General features: G+C 50.2%; 4 protein-coding genes across 7 annotated transcripts; 2 read left to right on the forward strand and 2 right to left on the reverse strand.

Moving 5' to 3' along the window:
* The first annotated feature begins 478 nt into the window (after positions 1–478).
* Positions 479–8,070, forward strand: fbxo46 (F-box protein 46). The gene is made up of 2 exons (XM_067246967.1): positions 479–831; positions 4,530–8,070. The coding sequence occupies exon 2, from the start codon at positions 4,688–4,690 to the stop codon at positions 6,833–6,835; it is 2,148 nt and encodes a 715-aa protein (XP_067103068.1). The 5' UTR covers positions 479–831; positions 4,530–4,687; the 3' UTR covers positions 6,836–8,070.
* Positions 8,071–8,504: 434 nt separating this feature from the next.
* Positions 8,505–13,427, reverse strand: slc5a2 (solute carrier family 5 member 2). Of its 4 annotated transcripts, none has more exons than XM_067245839.1 (15): positions 13,311–13,427; positions 13,144–13,215; positions 12,938–13,042; positions 12,768–12,827; positions 12,471–12,575; positions 12,159–12,264; positions 11,982–12,062; positions 10,871–11,100; positions 10,589–10,724; positions 10,158–10,265; positions 9,878–10,028; positions 9,569–9,737; positions 9,156–9,371; positions 8,885–9,020; positions 8,505–8,719 (listed from the first exon to the last, which is right to left on the reverse strand). In XM_067245839.1, exons 1-15 carry the CDS (start codon positions 13,425–13,427, stop codon positions 8,505–8,507), a joined length of 2,007 nt encoding a protein of 668 aa, XP_067101940.1. The 4 variants fall into 4 exon arrangements, with proteins under 4 accessions (XP_067101940.1, XP_067101943.1, XP_067101942.1 ...); XM_067245842.1 differs by having other exon boundaries at positions 8,933–9,020; positions 13,311–13,349; XM_067245841.1 differs by having other exon boundaries at positions 8,505–8,702; positions 8,901–9,020; positions 13,311–13,349.
* A 309-nt stretch (positions 13,428–13,736) lies between these two features.
* si:dkey-260j18.2 (uncharacterized protein LOC325231 homolog) lies at positions 13,737–18,844 on the reverse strand. Its single transcript, XM_067246390.1, has 5 exons — positions 18,400–18,844; positions 16,978–17,131; positions 16,797–16,875; positions 16,447–16,674; positions 13,737–16,330 (listed from the first exon to the last, which is right to left on the reverse strand). The coding sequence occupies exons 2-5, from the start codon at positions 17,129–17,131 to the stop codon at positions 14,749–14,751; spliced, it is 2,043 nt and encodes a 680-aa protein (XP_067102491.1). The 5' UTR covers positions 18,400–18,844; the 3' UTR covers positions 13,737–14,748.
* Positions 18,845–19,167: 323 nt separating this feature from the next.
* On the forward strand, positions 19,168–23,088 carry sars2 (seryl-tRNA synthetase 2, mitochondrial). Its single transcript, XM_067246514.1, has 16 exons — positions 19,168–19,440; positions 19,635–19,730; positions 19,869–19,898; positions 20,026–20,166; positions 20,297–20,351; positions 20,455–20,518; positions 20,649–20,754; positions 20,838–20,885; positions 21,019–21,127; positions 21,385–21,430; positions 21,831–21,918; positions 22,007–22,119; positions 22,208–22,301; positions 22,383–22,475; positions 22,601–22,666; positions 22,785–23,088. Exons 1-16 carry the CDS (start codon positions 19,168–19,170, stop codon positions 22,923–22,925), a joined length of 1,563 nt encoding a protein of 520 aa, XP_067102615.1. The 3' UTR covers positions 22,926–23,088.
* Positions 23,089–24,404: the final 1,316 nt, after the last annotated feature.

Below are 24,404 nucleotides of genomic sequence, written 5' to 3' on the forward strand. Positions count from 1 at the left end.
TCTTAGGAAATAATGCTATGATATTTCCATGATAAACAAGGAGAGATATCAAGATAGGTCATCACCCTGCGCTACCTTTACATTCACTCTTTCAACCCCATGATTTGTACAGTTATTATCCTGTAAGGCTGGGGGATGGAGCTACAGTTGTTTGTTTATTTATTTATAGCCTTGTGTCAGGAATCAAGACATACATTTTTAAAGATGGCATGATTATCTCAACACTGTTTGATTGTGCAAGGTGCAATATGATCACTGACTCTACGATGTGTGCGTGTACAAAAGAAAGAAAGAGTGAGGGCGAGAGAAAGGGGGATGAGGAGGGGACTAAAAAGGAGGAGGGGGGGGGAGTCATGGGCAGCCATATATGGGCACACCACTGACTCTGCATCGCTATTGGCTGTGGGCCTTGTGCAGCTGCCTGTCAACAAGATGGCCTTCCTCCCTGCTGCTGTTCTGACTCTGATTATTTCGGTTCTTCATTAGAGAACATACCGTAAAGGGTTGTGTCATTTTTAAATAGACAGCAAGAGAGAAGAGGAGAATTGTGAAACAAGTGTCGGGTTTTTACAAATAGATTATGTGTGATATAAACACTGTTAGCAAGTCGCGACATCAACCAACACTTAGTTGATTAGCTACAGAAAGTACTACTAGTAGCAAGCTAGCTACGTGGACACGTAAAGATAACCGGAGTCACCTGCATCCATCCTCTCTTTAAATCATTGGTCATTTTGAGGCAAACAGGCCTGCAACTCAGGACGACATTATATTACTCGACATCAACAACATCTGCAAGTTTCCGCTTGCGGGGTTGGCCCACACCTAAAGGTAAGTCAAAACCTGAACGGACATATAAGCTAGCTAGCGCAGTTACTAGTAGTGCTAATAGTATTAGCAATACCGACCTTAGCCGTTGTTGTTAGCTTAGCAGCTAGTCCAGCTAGCTGGTTGGCTAGCCATGCAAAATATGGACGCCGTTGCTGGTTTTCTAACAGGCTAACTGTGCTGAGCAAACTTGCTTGAAAGGAACTCCTAAACATACTGCCAAAACCGAATATTACATGTCCGACTAGTGAGCTAACTGTCTGGCATACACTTAGCTAACAACATTTGTCTCAGTTCAAGAGCCCAGGGTAGCTGTCAAAATAGTTTTTTTTAACTTCCTGCCGTTTCTGTACAGTCTGCGATAGTCGACATGCTAATATTGTTAACTCGGCAAACTATCTTGCTGGTTGTGGTGTTATAAGATAGTGTTAACACTTGTCGAAGTAGCCAAATTATACTATCTTAATATTTTTATTTTTACAGTAAATTTTAGTTGTTATGTTAAACTGGACGATTATCTTTTGATTATGTTCCAGGTACTGTACTGTATTTGGGGTGTCAGGTGATTTCCAAAGTCTGACTTCTTGCTAACTTCAAACCAAATGAGGCGCAGAGCCTATTTGAACCATTAGCTATTGTACAATAACCGTGAGAGAGAGAGAGAACCTCATAAACGTAACCAAATGTTTTTATCATTTGGAACAAAGTTCACTTGGGCTAGGCTAGACTTCAGTGGTAGCAACGGGACCCCCCCCCCCCCCCTTGTAGAGTTTCAAACAGTAATAGGGTTCCGGTGTCTTCACTGTTGCCAAGTTCAGGGTATGAAAAGGTGATTTCAGAAATGTTTTTTTCCCAGTCAGTGAGCATAACAGTAGGCGTTCAGCTACACACTGCATTTTAGCACTGAGCTCTGAGTGGCCTTAAAATAGTGGCCAGGAACAGGTGACTGCAGATGACCATCCTAACAACAATTAGCCCCCTCGTCTGTCTGTGATGACAGAAGGCACTCCGATGGTGTGTGTGTGTGTGTTCTCTGGGCTGGGAGGGAAGAGTGATGCTGTCAGTCTATTGTTCTGCCAGACTGGGCAGAGGGGGGCTTTCCTGCCGGCCCTGCTGCTCCTGCTGTATTGTCTCTTGGGGTCCACCAGAAAGAGGGCCAGCGGACGCCTTTATTTATCTGCCTCCCTCCAACGTATCTGAAAGGGAGAGCGATGGAGGTGGAGGAGAGGAGGACATATCCCTCTGAATGCACCCAGCCACCCCCACCCCCTCCTAACAGTCTGGCTGCTATCTAATGGTTTTTTCATTGGTTAAATTGTCTAAATATCATATAGGGTCCACTGGGCTACATTTTCTTTCCACCAGCAATCTGTTCTGCTGGTGGCCTCCTGTCTTTTTAGATTGTTGTTGTTGATTGTTTTTTCTGTTATTTTTGTATGAAACCTTTGTTTGACCAAGAAGGTCCCATTGACAAGACCATCTCATATCCAGGTGGGAGGAGGCCAGGGTAGGAAGGAGGCAGCTTGTAGCCTGTATCAGCATGATGTTAGCCAGCCAGGTCCCACTGATGGAGAGGAAGCTCCACCTCCAGGATTGGTGCAGTTCAGCTGAAGGACATCATGGGAAGCCAATAGGACGAAGCTGTTGAATCTGGCATACAACATTCTGGGATTTCTGTGGTGCTGAGCTCCGGACAGGATTTGGAGGATTACGCAAAAAGCTTAAAACCCAACCCAAGCCTTCTTTTGTAGAAATTGTTTATAATGATAAAGGGGGGGAAAGAACTGCATGATCATTGCTTAGGTCATGTCAGCTGTCAGGTTTTATGAAGGCAGATTGCTATGCCTGGTCCCAGTAGTGTGGTTTATCTACAATGGACAGGAGCATATCTTTTTGTCTCTAGTTGTCCAGAAATGTGTGGGTTTATCTGTGCATCCTTTCTTTCTATTTTAAGACCAGTAGACTACTCTGGTATAGCAACAGTGCACATTGGAGGAAGACACGACATCTCAATGATACTTCCTCTCGTTTGGTCTTCCTGGTTGATGGATCATATGGATAAGATTCCTTATATGAAATTAAAACATATTGTGTGAAGATCTTATTTTCCGGCTGCTAAGGTTTTAATCTTGAACTTAATGTTACATTTTGAATTACCAACAAGCCTCCAGCCTCAGTTGTTGCCACACTAGATTCCATTCTATTTTTTTTCTTCTCACAACAAAGTTTAGTAAGACCTCGCCTATGTTTTATTGACATGACTCTGCAGCCTTTCTAGCGCAGGGCAGGGCTATGCTGTGATAGGAATCTGTCTGTAACCATCCAATCACACTCGGGTCCACACTGCCCCAGCAAGCGCTGTGTGTGTTTGTCACCAGGATGGACAGACTGACTGACAGACTGTCCGCTGACGCCATCCAATCTTTTTTTTATGAGGGAGAGGCAGAGAGAAAGGAAGGGGGGGAGGCAGTAAAATGAAGAGAGGGAAGGGAGAGGAAGAGACCGAATGCCGTGCACTGAGAGATGTAGCTATGAGTGTCGTATAACAGAGTAATCTGCCTGAGCTGTGGCTGCTTTGTGGTGACAGAAGGCATTTGATATAGCTGGCCTGGCACACCATGATGGCACAGTTTGCATCCCTTCACCATTCCTTTGGTCCTGAAGCACTAACTCCACCCACCTGGTGCACCTGGCCAGTAAGATAAAGTGCACCCCAAGGCCAGAGAGCGACAGCAGTGTAAAACTGACATTGGGCCAGCTAGCTAGCTACAGGCCCGAACTACTGTTACTGTCTGTTGCTAGGTAGAAACATTTAACAAGGCAGCTTTTACAGTACATCACAGGCCTGGGCTTGTGTGAATAAATACTGATGATCCCTCTTGGTTGTCCTGACACTGTCATCCAAACTACTACAAATGAAAACGACACTGTGAAAGAGCAGTACAGCTATCTATAGGCAGCCTGTCTACCTGCTTGTCTGTCTGTCAGTCTGCCTGCTTGTCTGCCATCACTCTTTCTCTGTTCTGTTTGGCTCTGGTCTGTGTAATCTCCTCTTAGGCAGGTTCCCTTTGAAGAGCAGCGAGGGAGAATCCATTTGGTGCGTTAGTCCTTTTACTCCCTTCATCCATCTCTCCCCATCCTTTCCTTCATCCCTCACTCTCTCCATCCTTCCCTTCATCCCTCCCTTACTCCATCCCTCCCCCATCCCTTTCTTCAGCTGACACACTCAGACCCGGGGCTTGAAATGAGAGATCTCTGGCTAATTTGATTGGAGGGCTTCAAGGCGAGAGAATTGATATTACAGTAAAGCTCATGTATGGTCTAATTGAGTTGAGTCCTCTGTCTGTCCACCGGCCTGTCTGTCTTCCTCAGACCTTGTCTTAGAGCTGAAATCTGTTGTTGAAGAGGTGGTAGTACATTAGCATAGTTGTACTCTAGTATTGTTAATACTGTCTTCCATTAGGAGAGAGGGGGGAAGTGCTTGGATCCAGTTGCATATGTAATCAGTCCATAGTGGTTGTTGTGGTGAGCAGGAGCATGCCCAGTCACACTGCAGTCCATCCAGAATGGATACAGCTCAAGAGATTGAGTCTAATCTAAATCGCCATCTCCTTCTCTCTTTCTCCATCTATTCCCCTTTCCCCGTCTCCCTTTCCCTCCCCTTCTCACCACCCCCCTTGCCTCTCTCTTTCTCTCTCCAGATTGTATGCCCGTCCCCTGTGGCGGTGCCCGCTGGTCTGGAGTGCCAAGGTGCCAGGTGCCCGTGCAGACAGCCAGACAGAGAGAGAATGAGGGACCAGGAGCAGGGCCGCAGGCCAGCCTAGGTGTGGGCATGCACCCGCCCCCCCTCTGAGCCCTGATGGACAGAGACACCTTCTCCCACATCCGCCTCTGGTGCCCCCGTCCCTTCAGCACCTACTCCCAGAACAAGCCTCGCACCGCGGGCACGGGGGGCGGCGGGGGCGGGGCTGGGGCATCATCCTTATGTAAGACCAACTCTTCTGGGGGGAAGGGGGCGTTGGATGGTGGGGGGGTCGGCCTGGAGGGGCAGGGTGAGGACGAGGAGGAGGATGCCGGTTCTGAGAACACGCCCCCGGTCGCTGACCCTGCCTCGGCCACGCCCCAGTCTCCCACTGCCTCGGCCACGCCCCAGTCTCCCACTGCCTCGGCCGCCGTGATGGAGGACGGCCGCGTGCTCCTGGACACCTGGTACGTCATCAAGCCTGGCAATACCAAGGAGAAGATCGCCTTCTTCGTGGCGCACCAGTTCAGCGGGACGGGCCTTCCCAGACCAAGCGCCATGAAGGTCAAAGGTAACTGGGCCACCGACTGCACTAAGGCCAAGCGTCGCCGGCGCTGCTCCTCCTACGACCCCCCCACCCGAGCCCAGAACCCCCCCGATGACTCAGCCCCCTCCAGCCCAGACGAGGTGCCCTCTGGGGGGGTGAGTGAGACGGACTTGCTGTCAGTGGCAGAGATGGTGGCACTCGTGGAGCAGAGGACAGCCATGGCCCTACAGAGCATGGTGAGCCAGGGGGGGCAGACCTGTCCCAGCCCCCGCCCAGGGACCCCCCAGGGACACACTGTCCTCAGGGGCTCCGTCTCTGACCCCAGCCCCATGGTCTTCCTCTCTGAGTGCCACCCCACACCCTCTCCCCAGTGCCACTCGCCCCTTAGCTCCTCCCCCACCTCCCTGCAGGAGCAGCAGGAGTCCCGCCGCGTGGCCCAGGCCGTGGCCCACTTTGAGTCCCAGAACATGGAGAGCACCCTGGGTCCTGGGTGTGGGTCTGGGTCGGACCTGGGGATGGACTCTTCTTTCCGGGAGAAAGAGAGGGAGACTGCAGCCCCCCCCACCCACGGGAGAGGAGAGGTGAGGATAGCCTTCCGAGTGTCCAGCCTGGATCCCCGCTCCCAGTCTGAACCCGCCGGACGGCCTCGCTGTATGTTCATGAGCTGTGGTGGCGGGGGGGGACAGGGGGGGGCCCGGGGCAAAGAGAAGATCACCTGCGACCTCTACCAGCTGGTGAGCCCCTCCAGGGACCCCAGCCTACTCCTGGGACCCCCCAAGACAGACCACGGGGAGCCAGACAGGCCAGCCTCCAGCAGCCCTGACCCCGGCCAGGAGCTCTGCCCTGGGGAGAAGAAGAGCTCCGTGGGGCAGGAGAGGGTGACGGGCTTCCATGTGGAGGTGGTGGTGACGGGCGCCGTGGACCAGTGTGTGTTCTACGGGAAGGACAGTACAGAGAATGTTCAGGAGGAGACGGTGTGTTTCGCCATGCCCCCCGGAGCCAGCCCTGGCGACTCCTCCGAGGACCCCCCCCCAGGACAGTTGTTTTTCCTGCAGCCCCCCCGGGGGGCCCCCCAGGGTGGCGAGGAGGATGGGGGGCATGGAATCAGCAGCACCAGTGGAATGTGCTCTTTGGACTGTGCCAATAACAATGGGCCAGCAGGGGGGGCTATGGAGCGTCCAGACTCCCCCCTGGGCAGGGGAGGAGGGATGGGGGCGGGAGACGACTGCTCAGACCCCTCCCTCTGCCGGCTCTACCGTCACGTGTCGCATGACTTCCTGGAGATCCGTTTCCAGATCCAGCGTTTGCTGGAGCCCCGCCAGTACATGCTGCTACTGCCCGACCACATCCTGGTCAACATCTTCTCCTACCTGCCCACCCGCGCCCTCGCAGCCCTCAAGTGCACCTGCCATGACTTCAAGGCCCTCATCGAAATGTACGGCGTGCGAGCCACCGACTCACGCTGGAACCAGGACCCGCTGTACCGGGACGACCCCTGCAAGCAGTGCAAGCGGCAGTTCCAGAGGGGCGACGTGTCCCTGTGTCGCTGGCACCCCAAACCTTACCACCACGACCTGCCTTACGGACGATCCTATTGGATGTGCTGCCGGCGCACCGACAAGGACACGCCCGGTTGCCGGGTGGGTCTCCACGACAACAACTGGGTGCAGCCATGCGAGTTGGTGCAGACCAGGGCCAAGAGGGAGGATGGAAGGTAGGGGGTTGAGAGAGGGAAGGATGCACTCACCCCTCTGTTACCCCCCCCTCTCTCTCTCTTTCCTTCTTACACCTCCTACTCTATCCTGGGGGCAGTTACCAGCCATGGGTGGGGTGGTGGGGGAGGGAGGTTGCTCACCTGTCCTCTTTCTGCCCCTCCCCCTTTCTCTGCTCCCCAGCTTGCTGGCTAGTTCTGATAGGACACTTCAGACCCCCCTATGTTGCTCCAACGTTGTCACCCCCCCTCCCCCCCCACCTGTGCAGGTCTGCTTCTGGAGGGACAGCTGGAGGAGACGACCTATGCTGCTGACTCACTGACCTCTCTCTCTGCCTATTGGTCACAGACAGTTCTATCATAGCCATCTGATTGGAGCAGACCCCAGTCTTGCTGACTACTCTGCAGCCCCGCCAAGGACTGCTTCCCTGTTGTCAAGGGAGACAGGGAATTGGGTTTAATGAATGAGAACTTGAGACACTTTGGGCTTGGGGGGGGGGGGGCAGGAGCTGTGAAAAATGAAAACTAAAAAGAACAATTTGATGTCACTTTGCGGCGGCCTGATGTCACTTTGTATGAACTGCGGTTTGATTAACGACTTGCTTGTTTATCTATTTTTGTTATTTTTGTGGGGTTGTTTTTTTGTTGTGTGAAAGAATGTTTGCTGTTGTTTTGAGGACTGTGTTCTCTGTTATCACCCTTCCAGATCATTCATGTTTATATCGATCCTCTGTCCTATTGACCTGTCTTCACCTCTTTCTCAACATGTCCTCCCGACCTCTCCTCCCCTCTCCTTGCTAAAGTGTGAGAGAAGGAACCATGGACCATAGAAACTCAGTTACACCAGCTTCCAGCCTTAACCCCACCCCCCGCCTTAACTTCCCTAGACCCCGTCCCCTCCACCCTGGTCACAGGCCCTCCCACACACTTCTCACAGCCCTCCCTCCCTCTCTGCAGACTGACGGGAAAACCAGACACAAATAACGACTGAAAAAACAAACGTAGTCAGCCATGTTTCTGTCCATGTGGTCAGGGGGAGATCTGTCTGTCTGACAGTGCCTGGAACTGGGGAAATGAACTGGGTCTAAACTGTAATGGACTTGCGAGACCACCCAGACGTTTATTAGTCTGCCTGTCGTTTTCTGGCCTGTCTGTCTCTCTGTGGTTGCCATGGTAGGGTCAGGCTTGTACAGTGCTAATGAGGAATATCTGCTTCTCAAATAAAATGTGATTGAAACTGGACTCTAGACTCCTTGTCTGATTACTAATGAGGGCTGTGGTGCAGGCAGTGGGTCTGCTGTTCTCATAAAACTAGTCAAATCAAAGAATCGATAATTACAGTTTACTGTCTTGATCGCATTGATTTATTTGGGTGAGGTAACCGGTACATACTTCCTTTGTCAGCGTTTCTCCATGTTCAACAGAAGCTGATTCAAAACTTCAACAATGCTTTTATTATGGTGTTCTGTCACATGATTCCCACTAGAGGGCAGTAGATTTACTCCTCCAGTATCCAGATGGGGGGATTACATGGCAGGGGAAAACTGCCCAAAGCAAGAAACCTATCATAAACAAGTTTTTATAGTTACTACGGAGCCATATGCTAATCTAGATTATTACAGATTTTAATTTCAGTGTCTCTGGACGAGAACTGGTTCTGATGAGCCCTCTGTGCTTCAGGCGTAAAATCCCCACAGGAAGACGGCCACGGCCATCATGACCAGTGCGTTGGCATTCACCACGTACTTCCACACGGGGGCCTCGCTGATGTCAGGCAGCTGCTTGGACGCCTCAGTCACTTCCTGCTCCGTAAGCTCTGGGGTCTGATTGGTGCTGACGCCACAGAACCAGCCAACCAGCCGACAGATAACCGACTTGGGTTCTTCGTTCACTGATGGGGGGGCAGAATGCAGATGAAGAGATCAGAGGTCATGATCCAGACCAGCCGACCCAGATGTCCATCCCTAACCCTAACTCAACCTCCATGTTCAGACGTGTGGGGGCAGTTAAATATTTTACTGATTGACAATCCTATATTTCTCCCACAGAACACAACCTGAGCTGTTGTCAGCCTTGCTCCTGCTCTTCTCCTCAGCTTGCCGACGTGCTATCCTCCCTGCCTCCTCCTCCTTCCAGTCCAGGTCCTCTCTCTCCTCCTGGGAGTGACGGAGGCTGAACACCAGACGATGTAGCTGCAGGGGGAGACCAGGAACAACTCCATCAGACCCTCCCTATTCACGCAAGCACACACTCAGAGCCACGCTCCTCTTTTAGACATGCTCCTCTTTACACACACACACACACTCACTCAGTGGTTGGGTACTCACATGTACATCCTCTATGGGTGTGGTGCAATAGCTAACCAGCAGAACCAGAGCTGAGGTGCACAGGAACAGCAGCATGGCGAAGTAAAGGTAGTGCACCCCACACACCAGCGGGGGGCAGTGTGACGGAAACAGACAGCTGCCGGTTCCAAACCAGAACTCTGGTACCATGCGACCCAGGCCCATGGCCAGGCCCCCAATCAGGCCCCAGAAGGCCCCCTGGAGGACAGAGGAAGACATGGTCTATATGAAATAGCACGTTTGTTACTTTGTTTTGGACTTTTGGACTCACACTATACGTTTATTGTTATGCATCATCAGACCACAGCAAATTCCTTGTCTGTGAAAACTTGGCAATAAACCTGTTTCTGATTCTGACCCCTCTCTATATGTACACACACACACATCTGACTCACAGGCTCGTTGACCCTCTTGACAAACACAGCCAGGAAGAAGACTGAGGCAATGGGCGGGGCCAGGTAGCTGGTCACTGATTGGATGTAGTCGAACAGCTGACCACTCTGAGCGGCCTGTACCACTGGGATCCAGCAGATACTGATAGAGACGATACACAGAACCCACACTCTGCAGGAGAGAGAGGGAGGGAAGTGGAGAGGGAGGGATTTAGGAGGAAGGGATGGAGTAAGGTAACATACAGTAAGGGTGGCGTTAGATGAGGAAGTGATGACATGAATTAATGTGTGAATGATGTGACAACCCCAGACCTGCCGATGACCATGAGCTCGCTCTCGCGCGCCTGTGGCCGGATGCGTGTCCAGATGTCCATGGTGAACAGAGTGCTGCTGCTGTTAAAGATGGACGCCAGCGATGACATCAACGCCGCCAGCATCACCGCCAACATCAGACCCCGCAAACCTGGGGAACACACAGACACACATTCAGTACTTAAACTGTGAAATGGAGAAGTGAATAATTAAGTGAATTCGTAAATTAGTGAATTAAAGAATGAATTAATAAATGAATGGTTGTGGTTGGACTTCTCACCATCAGGCATGACAGAGACCACCAGTTTGGGGTAGGCGATGTTGGAGCAGCCCACCTCCGTGCCACACACCTGCTTACACACCTCCGGCACCACACACCCAACCTCGTCTGCACACAGACCGTACACATTGGACACGGATATGCACACACATGGGCAAGAGAGTGTTTGTGTGTATTTACATTTAATCATTTAGCAGACGCTCTTATCCAGAGCGACTTACAGTAAGTACAGGGACATTCCCCCGAGGCAAGTAGGGTGAAGTGCCTTGCCCAAGGACAAAACGTCAGTTGGCATGACCGGGAATCGAACTGGCAACCTTCGGATTACTAGCCCGATCCCCTCACCGCTCAGCCACCTGACTCCTGGATATGTATGCGTGCGTGTGTGATGGAGAGTGTGTATCGTATGTGTGTGTGTGTGTGTGTCTGACCTGGGTAGAGCACTCTGCTGATCATGCCAGGGAACACCATGAGGAACATGGGCAGCAGTTTGAGGTAGCCACACAGGATACAGCCGGCCTTCACATGGGTCAGACTGCGGGCTGCTAGGCAGCGCTGAACAATAACCTGCATTAGACACACACGCACACTCAATCAATTACTATCCAGTCACCTCAGATGCAAACAGAACTCAAAGAGAATTGAAACTGTTTGGATCTAGAGAAAAATAACAGAGTAGCCTTGGCGTTTCTAGAACGGGTCAGTATCTGTACCTGGTCAGTGCACCAGTACCACCCCCCTACAATGGCAATGCCGAACAGCACCCCAGGCCAGGGCAGGTCTCCAGAGAACGGGTCCCTCAGCAGGCTGAATGCGTCTGTCCGGGGGGTGTAGCACTCGGGGGAGATGTTGTAGCGCTGGGGGTCCAGGGACTGGGTGGCAGAGGGGAGGGCCAAGTTGTACCTCTCTACCAGCTCACTGTAGCCCCCCACCTCAAAGAAGGCTGGGGAGAGGGGAGGAGGAGAGGAGAGACAAAAGGAGAAGAAGAGATATGGAGAGGAGGAGAGATGAGGAGAGGACAAGAGGAGGAAAGAGAGATCAGGGGCCGGTTGCACAAAACACCTTAAGTTTTTTCCTTAATTATGACACTTAAGGGTACTTTTCTCCTTAGCTAACGGAATTACTTAAAGGGGTTGCACAGAATCCTTTAAATGGTTTCCTTAGCTAATTTGAAACGTTAAGGGATTTACTACATTTAACGTGATTTCACAGCAGTAAAATTGGACCGTTTCCACGGAGACCGCTTTTGTTCAGTTGTATCGCTAGTGCATCACCTTAGTAGCTAGAGCTTATAGACCTACGAAAAGAAGGCAAGAAAACCAAATTGGTCAGAGGAGGAAAATATTGTGCTTTTAGAGGAATACAAAAAAAGAAAGCACATACAAAAAAAAAATTATCCACAAATAACTGCAAACAAAAAGAGATCTACTATAAATAATGTAAAAAAATTAAATGCATCTACTCTGCTCTTAACTGACCCATACAACTCTGATTCTCTACCCTACCTTACCGTACCTTACAGTCCAGGGGGGTATTCCAGAAAGCAGGTTATGCAACATAACCGGGTAAATTAACCCACCAGCTGATTCACAATGTTGCAGCAACTTACTGGCAATGTTGCTACAACGCTGGGTGTCAGCTGGGGAGTTAACTTACCTGGGTATGTCACATGACCTGCTTTCTGGAAGACTCCCCAGGAGTCTATATGGTCTGTTGCAGTGTTAACAGAAAGTGCAGACTCAACAGCAGTTTCATGAATGGCTGCTCAGAGGTACGAAGAGTGTTGCCATGACAACGGAGAATCGAGGAGGACTCTGGACCTACCAAAGCCAGTTAGGACGAAGGCTCCAGCAATGATGACAAAGGTTTGGACTGTGTCTGTGTACATCAGAGCAGCCAGGCCTCCTGGTAAACAACAACAACAAGCCTCGTCAACATTTAGACTGGAGCTTAAAACAATGTCACACTGTGGAGGGGAGAGAGGTGGAGAGGAGAGGGTACCTGTGACAGTATAGAGAGCTGTGATGGAGAGGAGAGCGATGACGGCCACATAGATGTTCCATCCCAAAGCCTGCTGGATGAACACCGCCCCGGAGAACATATCCACCTGGTGACACAGACACAAAGGACTTTTCCAGGAACTACACCTAGCCACATAAGAGTCAGTTATGGGTATTCTCAGGAACTAAACCTTGACCCCCTCAACCTCTAGGAAATACACCAAGCCCCCACACACTATAAAGTACCCCTCCCTTCTAGCCTCCACAGCCTGGACAAAACAGATTTCATCTTGGTGCATCCAGGGCGACTTACAGAGATCTTGGTGAAGATGTAGAGGAACAGAGAGATGATAGAGAGGTAAAGGCTGATCCTGGTCCCTCCAAACCTCTTCTTCAGGTATTGGGGCATTGTGATCACCTAAGCCACACACACACACACACCATGACCAGGACATGTGGAGAGACATCCAGCAGGAGACAGCAACCAGGACACAAGCTCCCCTGGTGAAGGAGGATACTGGCCTTGCGCAAAGAACAAAGAGATGTGCACCCTAACGTTCTGTGGTTAAATAACAGAGTGTATCCACTTGTGTGTGATGATGTCACGCACCCCTGCAGTAAGGTAGACGGGGACAAACAGCCAGCCCAGGAGCAGCACGATGAACAGAGCCTGGTGGAGGAGAGAGGGGGGATGAGGAGGAGAGGAGAGGGGGATGAGCCAGTCAAACAGGTCCTAGGATGATGCTAACCTGACTAACCAGTCCTAGGTTTGGTACTCACATTCCACTCGAACCCGCCCACAGCAATGCCACTGGCTGCCCCAGTGCCAGCCAGACCCACAAAGTGACCACTTCCAATGTTACTAGCAAACAGGGACGCACCAACCTGAGAGAGATGTGGGGGGGTGGCGGGGGGGGGGGGTCTCGTCATTAGAGGGGTGTTTACTATAATCATCTATGGAGGACAGAGATGCAGGTGCAACTCACCGGCCACCATGTCATGGTACGACCAGCCAGAAAGTACCCACCCACTGTACCTCGATTGGTCCGGGACATTGACTGGAAAACAGGCAGATCAGTTAGAGAGCTTCTCCACCTCACGTTCGTCTCGACATGTTGTACTGTATAACAAACACAGACAGACATTCTCTCACCCAGATGCCTACTCCAATGACCATCACAAAGTATCCAATGATGACGGTGATGTCCGCAGCATTGTTAACGGTAACCTGGGTGGATTCAGGCGTGGGTGACGGCGAAGGCTTCTCCATGTTCAAAGCAGAACTTATTTATGATGCTACAGAAACTTCCCCTGGAAAACCTGACGAGCCACCTCTCCCTAATTCCCAAAGTGAGACTGTGGAGAGACAAGCCGGTCAGCCGAACCTTTGACCATTAACATGCTGAACCAGAGTTTTATTAGAGAATGTAATAGTTAACCAGTTCAGAATTCTCCAACAGAAGCTTCTGAAGAGCTTGACGTAACTAAATGACTCCAATGAATAATCTATTAGGAGATTTTCACATTTGTGTCAGGAGAATAACGAGGATGAAACTGACTTTTAAGCAAATATTCCTTTAATCGTTTGATAGCTTGGCTGTCATCAAAATATCCATTTGCCTTTCAGTTCAAAAACGTACATCACATTTTTCCTTGTGGGAAAGGGTGAGGGTGGTAAGTGTATTTTAGTGTTACAAACATTTCAATCGACAGTCTGTCTCCCACAGACACACACACACAGACACACACGCATACTATTTACACATAACTCAATTGAGGGACAGGATAAAAAACATTTAAAATCTGTGCGAGTAAAACAGACAGTTTACAGATCAGGTTTTCCTGTGTTAGGGCTGTGTTTTTTTTTTACCAAGTAACTGATGAATGATATTCAAAGGAAATCGAACCTTACTGCTTATGTTTCAGGCACAAGTTGTGTTTTGGTGCGCAGAGGGGAGAATGGGCTAAAAAAAGGTTTTAAAAACAAAAAAAGGACTTCTTAAAACCACACCTTCTCTGAGATACTCCAATTTGATTTGATGAGGGCTTAGGTCAGACGAGGGTTAAAGTTCACAGTGACATCACAAAGCAATCCTTTGTTGATTTTAATCAGATCACAGGATAGAAAGGTCAAGTTCTAGACCACTCCAAACGCCTCGCCATCCCCATTCAAATAAATAAGCTAAACACTTTGCATGTTGCATTCATTCAACCACAATTTACAGTCAATTCATTATTACAGAGGCAGACTGAGCTTGAGAGGACATGTGCAATAAGGACAGGCTTCCCACTATCCCACCTCCCCCACGATCCACCACCATCTCACTGAGGGACGACTTCAAACGTTTAAAAACATCTAAAAATCCATGAATGACCATTAATACCTCTGGTAGGCTACATCCAGTAGGTATCTTTAATACATTCAAGGAGGTTCCTTCCCAAACTGATAATGGTGAAGGACATGATGAATGCTGTTGCTGTGTTATTGTAGCAAACTGTGGCTGGTTACATTCAGATGGGAATGCCCACTCTCTGTGTGCCTGTCTGTCTGTTTCAAGCTTTCTAGGTTCAAGCCCCCTGATGTGTTGCCATCATTTCTTAGTCCAACTCAATTGGTCCGTGCCAGTCTCATCATCATCGTCCTCATCATCGTCATCTTCATCATCGTCATCATCTTCGTCGTCATCGTCGTCATTCTTACAGTCGTCCCGCGCCAGCCTCAGTCTGGACAGGATGGGTTTCTTGGGGAACTTCAGAGTGGTACATCCGAACTGGCTGACCCCCCCCGTGTCCCCTGGTAGTTTCTCCCGCCTCTGGACCCAGCTCCTCCAGCCGGGCTTCCAGCAGTACACGCTGTCGTAGAACCTCGACCCGTTCTCCCCGCCCAGCACGTAGATCCGCCTCTTCCACCTGGCCACGCCCCCTGCTGCGATCCTCCGTGGTAACCCAGGGAACACCACGGGGCTGGGGGCACGGTCACTGCCCCCTCCGGCCCCACCTCTCTCTGCTAGCACCGCCCCCGCCACCTCCCGCTCCACCCCGGAGCCCCTCCCCTCCCTGAAGAACAGCACGCGGCCCGTGGCGTCCAGCGGCTCCAGGTGGGTGTAGTTTCCATCCAGGAACTTGGTGGCGTCCCTCATGTACCCGCCGATGGCACAGACACCCCCCCGCACCGCCACTCCTCCGGCCAGGCAGGTGGCGCCGGAGTCGAGCGCCACCCGGCTCCAGGAGTCCGTCAGCGTGTGGTAGATGAGCACGCCCGCGTGCACCACCGCTCGGTTCTGCTCCAGCGTGGCTCCGCCCAGCAGGTAGATACGGCCGCGGAGGGCGGCGCAGGCGAAGGAGCGCAGGGGGAGGGGCAGGCGTGGCCCGGGGGACCAGCAGAGGGAGGCCAGGTCCAGGGTCTCGCAGGAGTCCAGCAGGGCAGAGCGGTTGCACCCCCCCAGGGCGTACAGGGCCCCCCCGCAGCCCAGCAGCCCCAGCATGGCCCGGGGGTGCCCCATAGGAGGCCGCTCCAGCCACCGGTCCAACACTGCGTCGTACTCGTGGACCGAGGATGACACCGACCCCCCCCGGAGGATCCCCCCCGCCACAAACAGACGGCCGCCCACGGCCGTACAGCCCGGGCACAGCAGCGAACCCAGGGACGCCAGCTTCTCCCACTTCCCTGTGCGGGGGTCAAAACAGTCCACGGTGAAATCTCTCTCCGTCAAGGACTCGTCCTCGCGAGGCTTCAGGTCCACACACACAATCTTCTTCTCGAACATGCCCTCCCGGGGTCTCAAGGGACCTCCCAGGCCCAGTCCCCCGCCCGGGGCCGCTGGCCCCAGCTCTTGTCTCAGCCTCTGGGCCTCCTCCTGAGACAGCAGCCCTGGACGGAGATGGTGAAGTAGTGCCGGCATGTGGGCGTAGCGCTCCAGGGGCCTGTGCTCTGCCCAGCGGCGCGCCGCGTCGTACACCTCGGCCTCTGAGTCTACGCCCAGCCGGTCGGAGCCCAGAAGACTACCCAGAGTTCCTGGGTCCAGGAGCAGGAAGTCCTTGTGGCGAGCGACCCGGGGGAAGTGCTGGGCAACCAGGCGGAGGGAGGCGCGGAGCAGCAGCTGGTCGTGATGAGACCGTGCCAGGGAGTACATACCCAGACAGTTGTCCACTGACAGGTGTTCAAACAAAAACCTACAGAGACAACATCAAACCAACTTTGGTGATCATATTTTGTCAAAATAAATACTCCTACTGATTTCAGCAGTAGCAGAACAAACTTGTCACCAAGTAACTATGAACATGGTTACCTGGAGCACAGGTCTTGCAGTGGCATCACTTGAAGACGATTGGCTACCACAAACAGGTCCTCGGCTGTGTCCAAGGACAGCCCCGCCTCCCCAGTGTAGACAAATTGGATGACTGTCTCCATGACAGATGGCGTGACCTCCTCCAATCGGATTTCAGTAAGGCGGGACTCAACCAATGGGCTGGTGAACATGGCTCTGAAGTATGGGCTTACTGCTGCCAGGAGAACCCTGGAGGAGAGGACAGGAGGGGGGGGAAACAAGGAGTAGGAGGAAGGAGACAGGTGGTTAATTTAGGCACGGGAATAATGGAAAAGAGAGAGAGAGATAGAAAGAGACTATTAGAAACTTACCTGTGACACATAAACCTCTTTCCCTCTACAAGGAGTGTAACATCACACAGCTGTTGAGCATCTAGTAGCTGCTTCAACCCTGAAAGAGAGAGAAGGGGGGAGGAAAGGAAATAAAGTTAAATAATTAATAAAGTTGAATAATTGCTACAAATGGCAGGATAACAAGTTGTTGTCCCCTCACCATGAGTAACATAGTCTCCCAGAGGGGTGGTGCTGTCATCAGGGAAGTCTTCTTCCTCCGAGTCACTGTCTGAGAGAGGCTCCCCGCCTCCCCCATCACCATCCTGCCATGGCTGGGGTCGCCAGGTCACTGTACCCCCCCGCACGGTGCTCATCTGACACAGACAAAAACACAGTCTGTTTACACAGTGTCAAAGTTTAAAGGTCTATCTGTAATCTATAATTGCAATAGAATCAGACACTTGGTATTGTGAAGGAATGATATCTATACTGCTAATCCAATACTGCTGCAACAATCAATACCTCAATTATATGAAATGTGTAATGCTTAATACTAAACATATATCTTAATGTGATTAAACATATATCTTAATGTGATTAAACATATCTTAATGTGAGTAAACATATCTTAATTAATTTAGCAGTGGGTCTATACAACAGGATGATTCTGGGTCTGTGTAGTGAGGTCATGCTGAAAATTAACTCTGATGTGTTTGTAAGAATGTTGAGCACGCTGACTTGGGAAGCAAACTGGTAATGCCTGGGACTGGTGTGACCACAATAGCACCTCTCAGCTCATGGGAGTAAAGTGTCAAATTGAGAGATAAGGTGATGCTTGGGCCGTGGAAGATGTAACTCTTTTTTCCTGCAGGACGAGTCAGGACCTTGGGATGACCCACTCCCTACCTTGGAGAAGACCCCCCCCCCCCCCCCCCCTTGATTATGCAACATTAGATCCTTAGATTGCCCACCCCGTGCCACCACGAATGCCCCGGTCACCTAATTGGATAACCCCATCCCCTCCCCCTGGCCTTTTGACCAATCACCTAACAAACACCACGCTCTCTTGGGGGTACAAGACCTGTCTCCCAAGGACAGGTAGACAGAACTTGGACTGGGCAGAACTCTCTTTGATTTCTGTCAAGACTACTCTCTCAACGAAGGCCTTCGTTTGATCTATTCTGAGACTCTGTGTCTGTGAAGTTGCATTGGCATCATCGACTGATTTACTGTACAAGACTGAGAACATCCTGGTGTGTTGTATTCATTGTTGATTGAATAATTTCTTATTAATAAACTACAAAGAACTTGGTCTGGCATTTAACCTTGTATCCTTCTCCACCTAGTTTGACACACCAGAACAGTATTTGTGTGAACCCCAACCCCCCTTCAAAAAAGAAGAAGAGGAGAATACATATTGATCACAGCCCTGACATCCTGGGAAACCCTCAAATAATCTCGGCTACCAAACATAGTGAATCCAAGAGTTCACTGCCTCGGGCTGTATGACTCAAATAGTTATCTTTGTTGACTGTAACTAACTCAGCGCTTTAATCCCATCTCGTCCCTGAGTCTAATTTGGAACAGATATATGGTTACAGAAACATTAACACGATATGTATCAGTCAAATGTTGCAATTACCTTAAGTCTGAACCTCCCTTCGTTCTCCCTTGTCCCTGAGTGGTTAGACTGGAACACGGGCCGCTTCGTCAGCCACTCTGTGACCAGAAGCCCGTCTCTTTACGATCACTCAAGAAGGACGATACAGTTGGTTGTACAGTTGCCATCCGTGTGTCTCGCCCCCCGATACCTTCGGTACACCTTCCCCGTCCTGCAGTGAGTGAATCCGGCCTCCAGTACCGAGCGCATCACGGCTCAAGGGTCTCTTGTCAGCCCCATGCATATAACAACAACACGAGACAGCCCGCTAGCTGGCTGGATCAGCAAAATCACACTCTTCTATAAAAGCATCAACCAGGTCAATCTCGTTTTGCACTATCCCAGATTAAATATGGCATAAAAATGTATCTTTAAAAACATGTTAAAAAGCAGAAAGCGAGAGATGTACTTAGCATTCCGACTTTGCTCGGCCCCACTTTACACAGCGAACGAAGCCGCATTACCGCAACGCAATGCTACCGCTTATTTCATTGGCCAATCTTTGGCAGTAAAACGGACGTGACGATTTATTTCAAACGCGCTTTTGTTTTAATTTTGTGTAAAAGATTATTCGGATGGATGTATGTCCTACATTTAACATTAAAGTATAAACTGAAAAATGTCAACAGGAACTAAAATATATTAAATAAAAAACAGATTTTTGTCACGCTTCTTCCCCGGTCTAATTTTGATTCGTTTTTTAATGTTTTGTCCCGCCTCCAGTTACCCAAACAATTTCCGCCTTCAAACATGGCGACCTCCATAGGCATGGTGGGCAGACTCGGCTCAGTATTGAATGTATTAAAACCGGTTGCTAGACAGTGTGCAAGACAGGGCACAATACTTTTCACTCAGCGTCGTTTGGCTCATGGCGTGCGCAGCAGCCTTTACGAACACGTCCGTGATGGCTACAGTGACAAGCCGGATTTGGACATGCAACTTGTATGCGAGGAGACCGACAAAGTCATAGCTAATGTTGTAACTCGTAAGGGGGATTTGCGTGGAGAGGACGTCAAACTAATTGTAAGCAGTCTTCCTGTGTACACATGGGGATGACTCAAACCGTTATTGAATACGCTATGCTGAGTCAATGCCACAGTAAACAACGGACAGTTAGGCCAGCTCTTGTCAGCAGTGACACCTGTCTGTATAATGTGAATGAAGAGACTGTGCACAGTCAAAGAGATCACTCAGTGTACTGTGGATGTGTGTTGCAGGTGTGTGTGTGGCAGCAGCTCCAGCAGGTGAGGAAGGAAGTCTCTGAGCTGGAGGAAAAGAAGAAGCAGATTAGTGAGCGGGTCAGAGTGCTGGTGGTGTGTATCCTTCTAGAGCCCAGGTGTCAGAGTGGGAACTCCAGGGTGTTCAACTCATAACACAGCTCTTAACTAGTTCACTAACCTACTAGGGTTTAGGTTAGTGGGCATTGTTGTGACCGTCTCTTCTTTCCTCAGGAGAAGAACGACAAAAAGTCACTAGCCAATGTGAGTGTTGTCTTGGTGTTATGGAGAAATTACAGATAGTAGGCACTAAGCAGAGTGAATTAACCATAATATCTGCTGTAGCAGTGCTAGGCTAAGTGCTCCATGGGTGTGTGTGTGTGTGTGTCAGCTGCCAGAGCACAGGCAGGCCAGAGAGGAGGGTAGAGAGATCCGCAGCAGGCTGAGCCAGCTCTACCCCAAACAAAATCAGCTGGAGCAGGAACACTACAGACAAGCCCTCCGACTGCCCAACACCACACACCCTGACGTGGTGAGGAATACACACACACACACATTTAATACACACACATACACACACATTTAATACACACACGCGCACAAACAGATTTCAAGAATACAGGGTCTGCGGATGATACTCTAGAACCTCTCTTCCCCACCAGCCAATCGGAGACGAAAGCCAGGCAAGGGTGGTGGAGCTGGTTGGTCAGAAGCCAGGTGAGAGTCTTAATAGGTGTGTTATATTGTAGCACACCGATTTGAATGTTTACCAACTATGTTTGTTATGTATAATCTTGTGTTTTTTACATGGTTTACTTAGTGTTTGACTTCAAACCCAGAGGACATGTCGAGCTGGGGGAGGGGCTGGGTCTTATCAGACAGAGGTGAGGGTCTCTCTCTCACACACACATCCTCCTTTTCCTTCTCCTTCCCTCCCTCTCTCTCTCTCTGTCTTACTCAGCTCTCATGTATTCAGTCTCTGACCTATCTCTCCCTCTGGTTCATTCCTGGCAGGAACCTTGCTCACATCTCAGGCCACAGGTCCTACTACCTGAGGGGGGCGGGGGCCAGACTCCAGATCGCTCTTCAGAATTTCGCCTTAGACACTCTGCAGCGGCGGGTTAGTGTGTGTTTGTGTTGAGGAGAGAGTGATCCTCGAGTTAAGGGATGTCCTACCACCTACTGTCTCCTGTGTTTTCTCAGGGCTTCATTCCAATGGCAGTGCCAGACATACTGAAGGGGGCAGTGTTTGTGAGTGTCACTCACCACACACACAACATCTACACATATGCCCCGATGGTGTGTGTGTGTATAAATCAATCCTGCCCCCTCCCCCCCCCCCCCCCCCCTCTCTCTCTCTCTCTCTCTCTCTCTCTGTTTCCAGGAGGGGTGTGGGATGCAGCCCAATGCCCACCGCTCCCAGGTGTACTCTCTGGATCCCAGCCGCTTCCCGGACCTCAACCTGGCTGGCACTGGCGAGGTGGGCGTGGCAGGTGAGAGGGGCTCTAAAATGGACAGATTATTCAAGTTCAAGTTAAGGAACGTCCATACTGACTCTGTCACTGTGTAAGGTCAGCTATTTGGAGGGAAAAGTTGCTGTGGTACAAATGGTTAATAAACAAGTTGTATTACCACTACCTAAATCACATTTCTTCAAGTTTACTAAATGCACCATAAATTGTGTTCACACCAGAAGTATTATCTTATGCTCTCTCTCCCTTCTTCCCTTCCCTCCTTCCCATCCATTCAGGTTACTTCATGGACCATGCAGTAAACTGGAGGGACCTTCCTGTCAGGTGAGAACACACGTTAGGGTTAGCACGTTATGTTGTCTTCTGTTAAGTGTGTGTTTTCAGTATTGTGTTCTGCTGACTGTTGGCACTTTAGTCTCTGTGTGAGTGTGTGTCAGGTAGTGTGATGTGCTGTCTTTCTGCAGGTCAGTGTGTGTGTGTGTGTGTGTGTGTGTGTGTGTGTGTGTGTGTGTGTGTGTCAGGTAGTGTGATGTGCTGTCTTTCTGCAGGTCAGTGTGTGTGTGTGTGTGTGTGTGTGTGTGTGTGTCAGGTAGTGTGATGTGCTGTCTTCCTGCAGGTCAGTGTGTGTGTGTGTGTGTGTCAGGTAGTGTGATGTGCTGTCTTCCTGCAGGTCAGTGTGTGTGTGTGTGTGTGTCAGGTAGTGTGATGTGCTGTCTTCCTGCAGGTCAGTGTGTAGCAGTACTTGCTACAGGGCAGAGACAGACACGGGCAGAGAGGCTTGGGGGCTCTACAGAGTTCACCACTTTAGCAAGGTAACACACCCAGACACACTCACACACACATGACTTAAAACCCAACAACAATAGTGTATTAGGGTGTTTGCGGCTGTGTGTGGACCAGGTGGAGATGTTTGGAGTGACAGCAGATGAAACAGGAGATGAGAGTTCTCAGCTTCTGGAGGACTTCCTGTCTCTGCAGAAGGAGATCTTCTCTTCTCTGCATCTACACTACAGGTGAGGCGTTCCATCCATGCATTCAAATAATAAATCATGTAATAACAGATCAAGTCTGAGCACGTGTGTGTGTGTGTGTGTGTGTCAGAGTGCTGGACATGCCCACACAGGAACTAGGCCCACCCGCCCACAGGAAGTACGACATTGAGGCCTGGATGCCTGGGAGGGACTGCTATGGAGAAGTGAGACTGCTGACCAACACACACACACACAAACACAAACGACATACTCCTGATCCTTCCTGTCCCATGTGCCTGCTCCAGATCTCCAGTGGCTCCAACTGTACAGACTACCAGAGCAGACGACTCAACATCCTGTATGAGAGGCGGGACGGGAGTCTGCAGTACGCCCACACGGTGAGGACAGACGCCTGCCTCTGCTGCTGCACCTCACTGGGGGAGGGGGATCAGCCATGTGTGGATGGGAGCTGTTATCAGTGATATGAGCGTGTGAGGTGTTAAACACTGTGTCCTGTGTCCAGGTGAACGCCACTGCATGTGCTATTCCCCGAACCATCATCGCCATACTAGAGACTCACCAGACCAAGGTAAGACACACACACACTCACTCCCACCCATCCGGAACGGATCTCAATGCGATTTCAGAGATCTGATGCCCGGTGTGAAAAGAGCCTGTCTCTCACTCTCTCCCCATCTATCTCCCAGGAGGGGAGTGTGCGTGTGCCGCAAGTCCTGCAGCCCTACATGGGGGTGGAGGTGATAGAGAAGCCCCCCTACTCTCCTCTGAGGTACATCGGACCAAACCAGCCCAACCGGCCCCCCCGTCCGGCCCCAAGGACCAGGTGACACAGGTCCAACCGGACCAGTACCAAGACATATGGTGCTGCCAGAATCAACACTGTACACAACCGCACTAGACTTTAATGTGTACTGTAATCTGTTGTCTACTGTAAATATGTTTAAACCATGTTGTCTGCGAGAAAGCAGCCTTTTATTTATAAATAGAATGACTGTGATATAATAAAATAAACATGGATATGCTTACTACAGCTTACTTGGAAATACAATGCCTTACAATCCCCTGAGGGGACATGCGTGTGTGTGTGTGTGTGTGTGCGTGCGTGCGTGCACATGGCTGATGGATTACCAACTGTCAGGTAGTTAGAATCCATTATTGATGTGGAATTAATTAGCTGGCGACTAAAGTAATCTCACACGCACTTTAGTATCAGTCTGCATGGGACAACTCCTAGCGTGCAGTGCATTACAGAGAGACAGATCTAGAGCCAAGAGTGAGAGGAACTGGAGATAGATACACGAGTAGGAGTATTACTGCGAGGCCGGTAATACCCCTTGCGCGTGATGCTGTGTGTATGTGCGAGCGCTATTTGACGCCTTGACGAAGCATCAAAGTTGATCCAACCTGTCGACTGGTCACCTGGGTCTCCTCGGTCAGGCGGAAGATCACACACACGCGAACATTCGGCTCCTCCTAGCGGGTTTTAAGTCGACGTGAGAAGGATGCGAACCGTTATTTCAAGGTTATACCCCTCGAAGCCCTGTTATACCAACCAAATGGGAGTCTTTATTATTGCGCTATTCTTGTGGAGCTTTGTTGGAGGTAAGAACACATTCGTCTATACTGTCTATGTGATTTATCGTACGAATGTCGGTCACAGGATCCGTGACGCTCATTTCATTAGTTAGAACATGGCTTACCTTAGAGAATGTATTACTTCAGTAACCCGTTTATCAAAAGATACCAATATAGGCTATTATTGACTATCATGGCGTGGCCGGTAAAAAGCTTTGACAGTTATTATCTGATTCAAATTCAAACCAATTTATGGATTGTTGTGATTGCACGATTGCATAATGGGCTACCCTAATACAATGTTTGTTTGGACGTTAACAATTCACATTTCACACAGACATGGTTAAAACCAGTGGTTCTATGCGTAGTGGATGTCCTATCTACACCTTTAAGATTTAGATAGATTTAGACAATTTGATTACATAATTTGTTAAACGCACAAAACCCCTCCAGCGATTACACTAATTACAGATCTGCTTGCGCGCTTTCCTGCGTGTAGGTGTCAATAGCCTACTACAAGAAAATGAAGGCTACTTCACGTTATTTTCTTTATACTGTAATTCAAACAAACACAATACAATGACACTCAACCTAAGCCTAAATGCGGATTACGTGGTCCGACACAGGAAGTGCAGGTGACGGAAAACGGCGCTTGTTCATGCCAAAACAGTTACCGGTCTCGTTCTCAGACCTTTTCTGTGCTGTGCTTGTGCAACCACGTATTGACAGAT

Source organism: Osmerus mordax, chromosome 11 (genome assembly GCF_038355195.1).
Source record: "Osmerus mordax isolate fOsmMor3 chromosome 11, fOsmMor3.pri, whole genome shotgun sequence".
NCBI lineage: Eukaryota > Metazoa > Chordata > Actinopteri > Osmeriformes > Osmeridae > Osmerus > Osmerus mordax.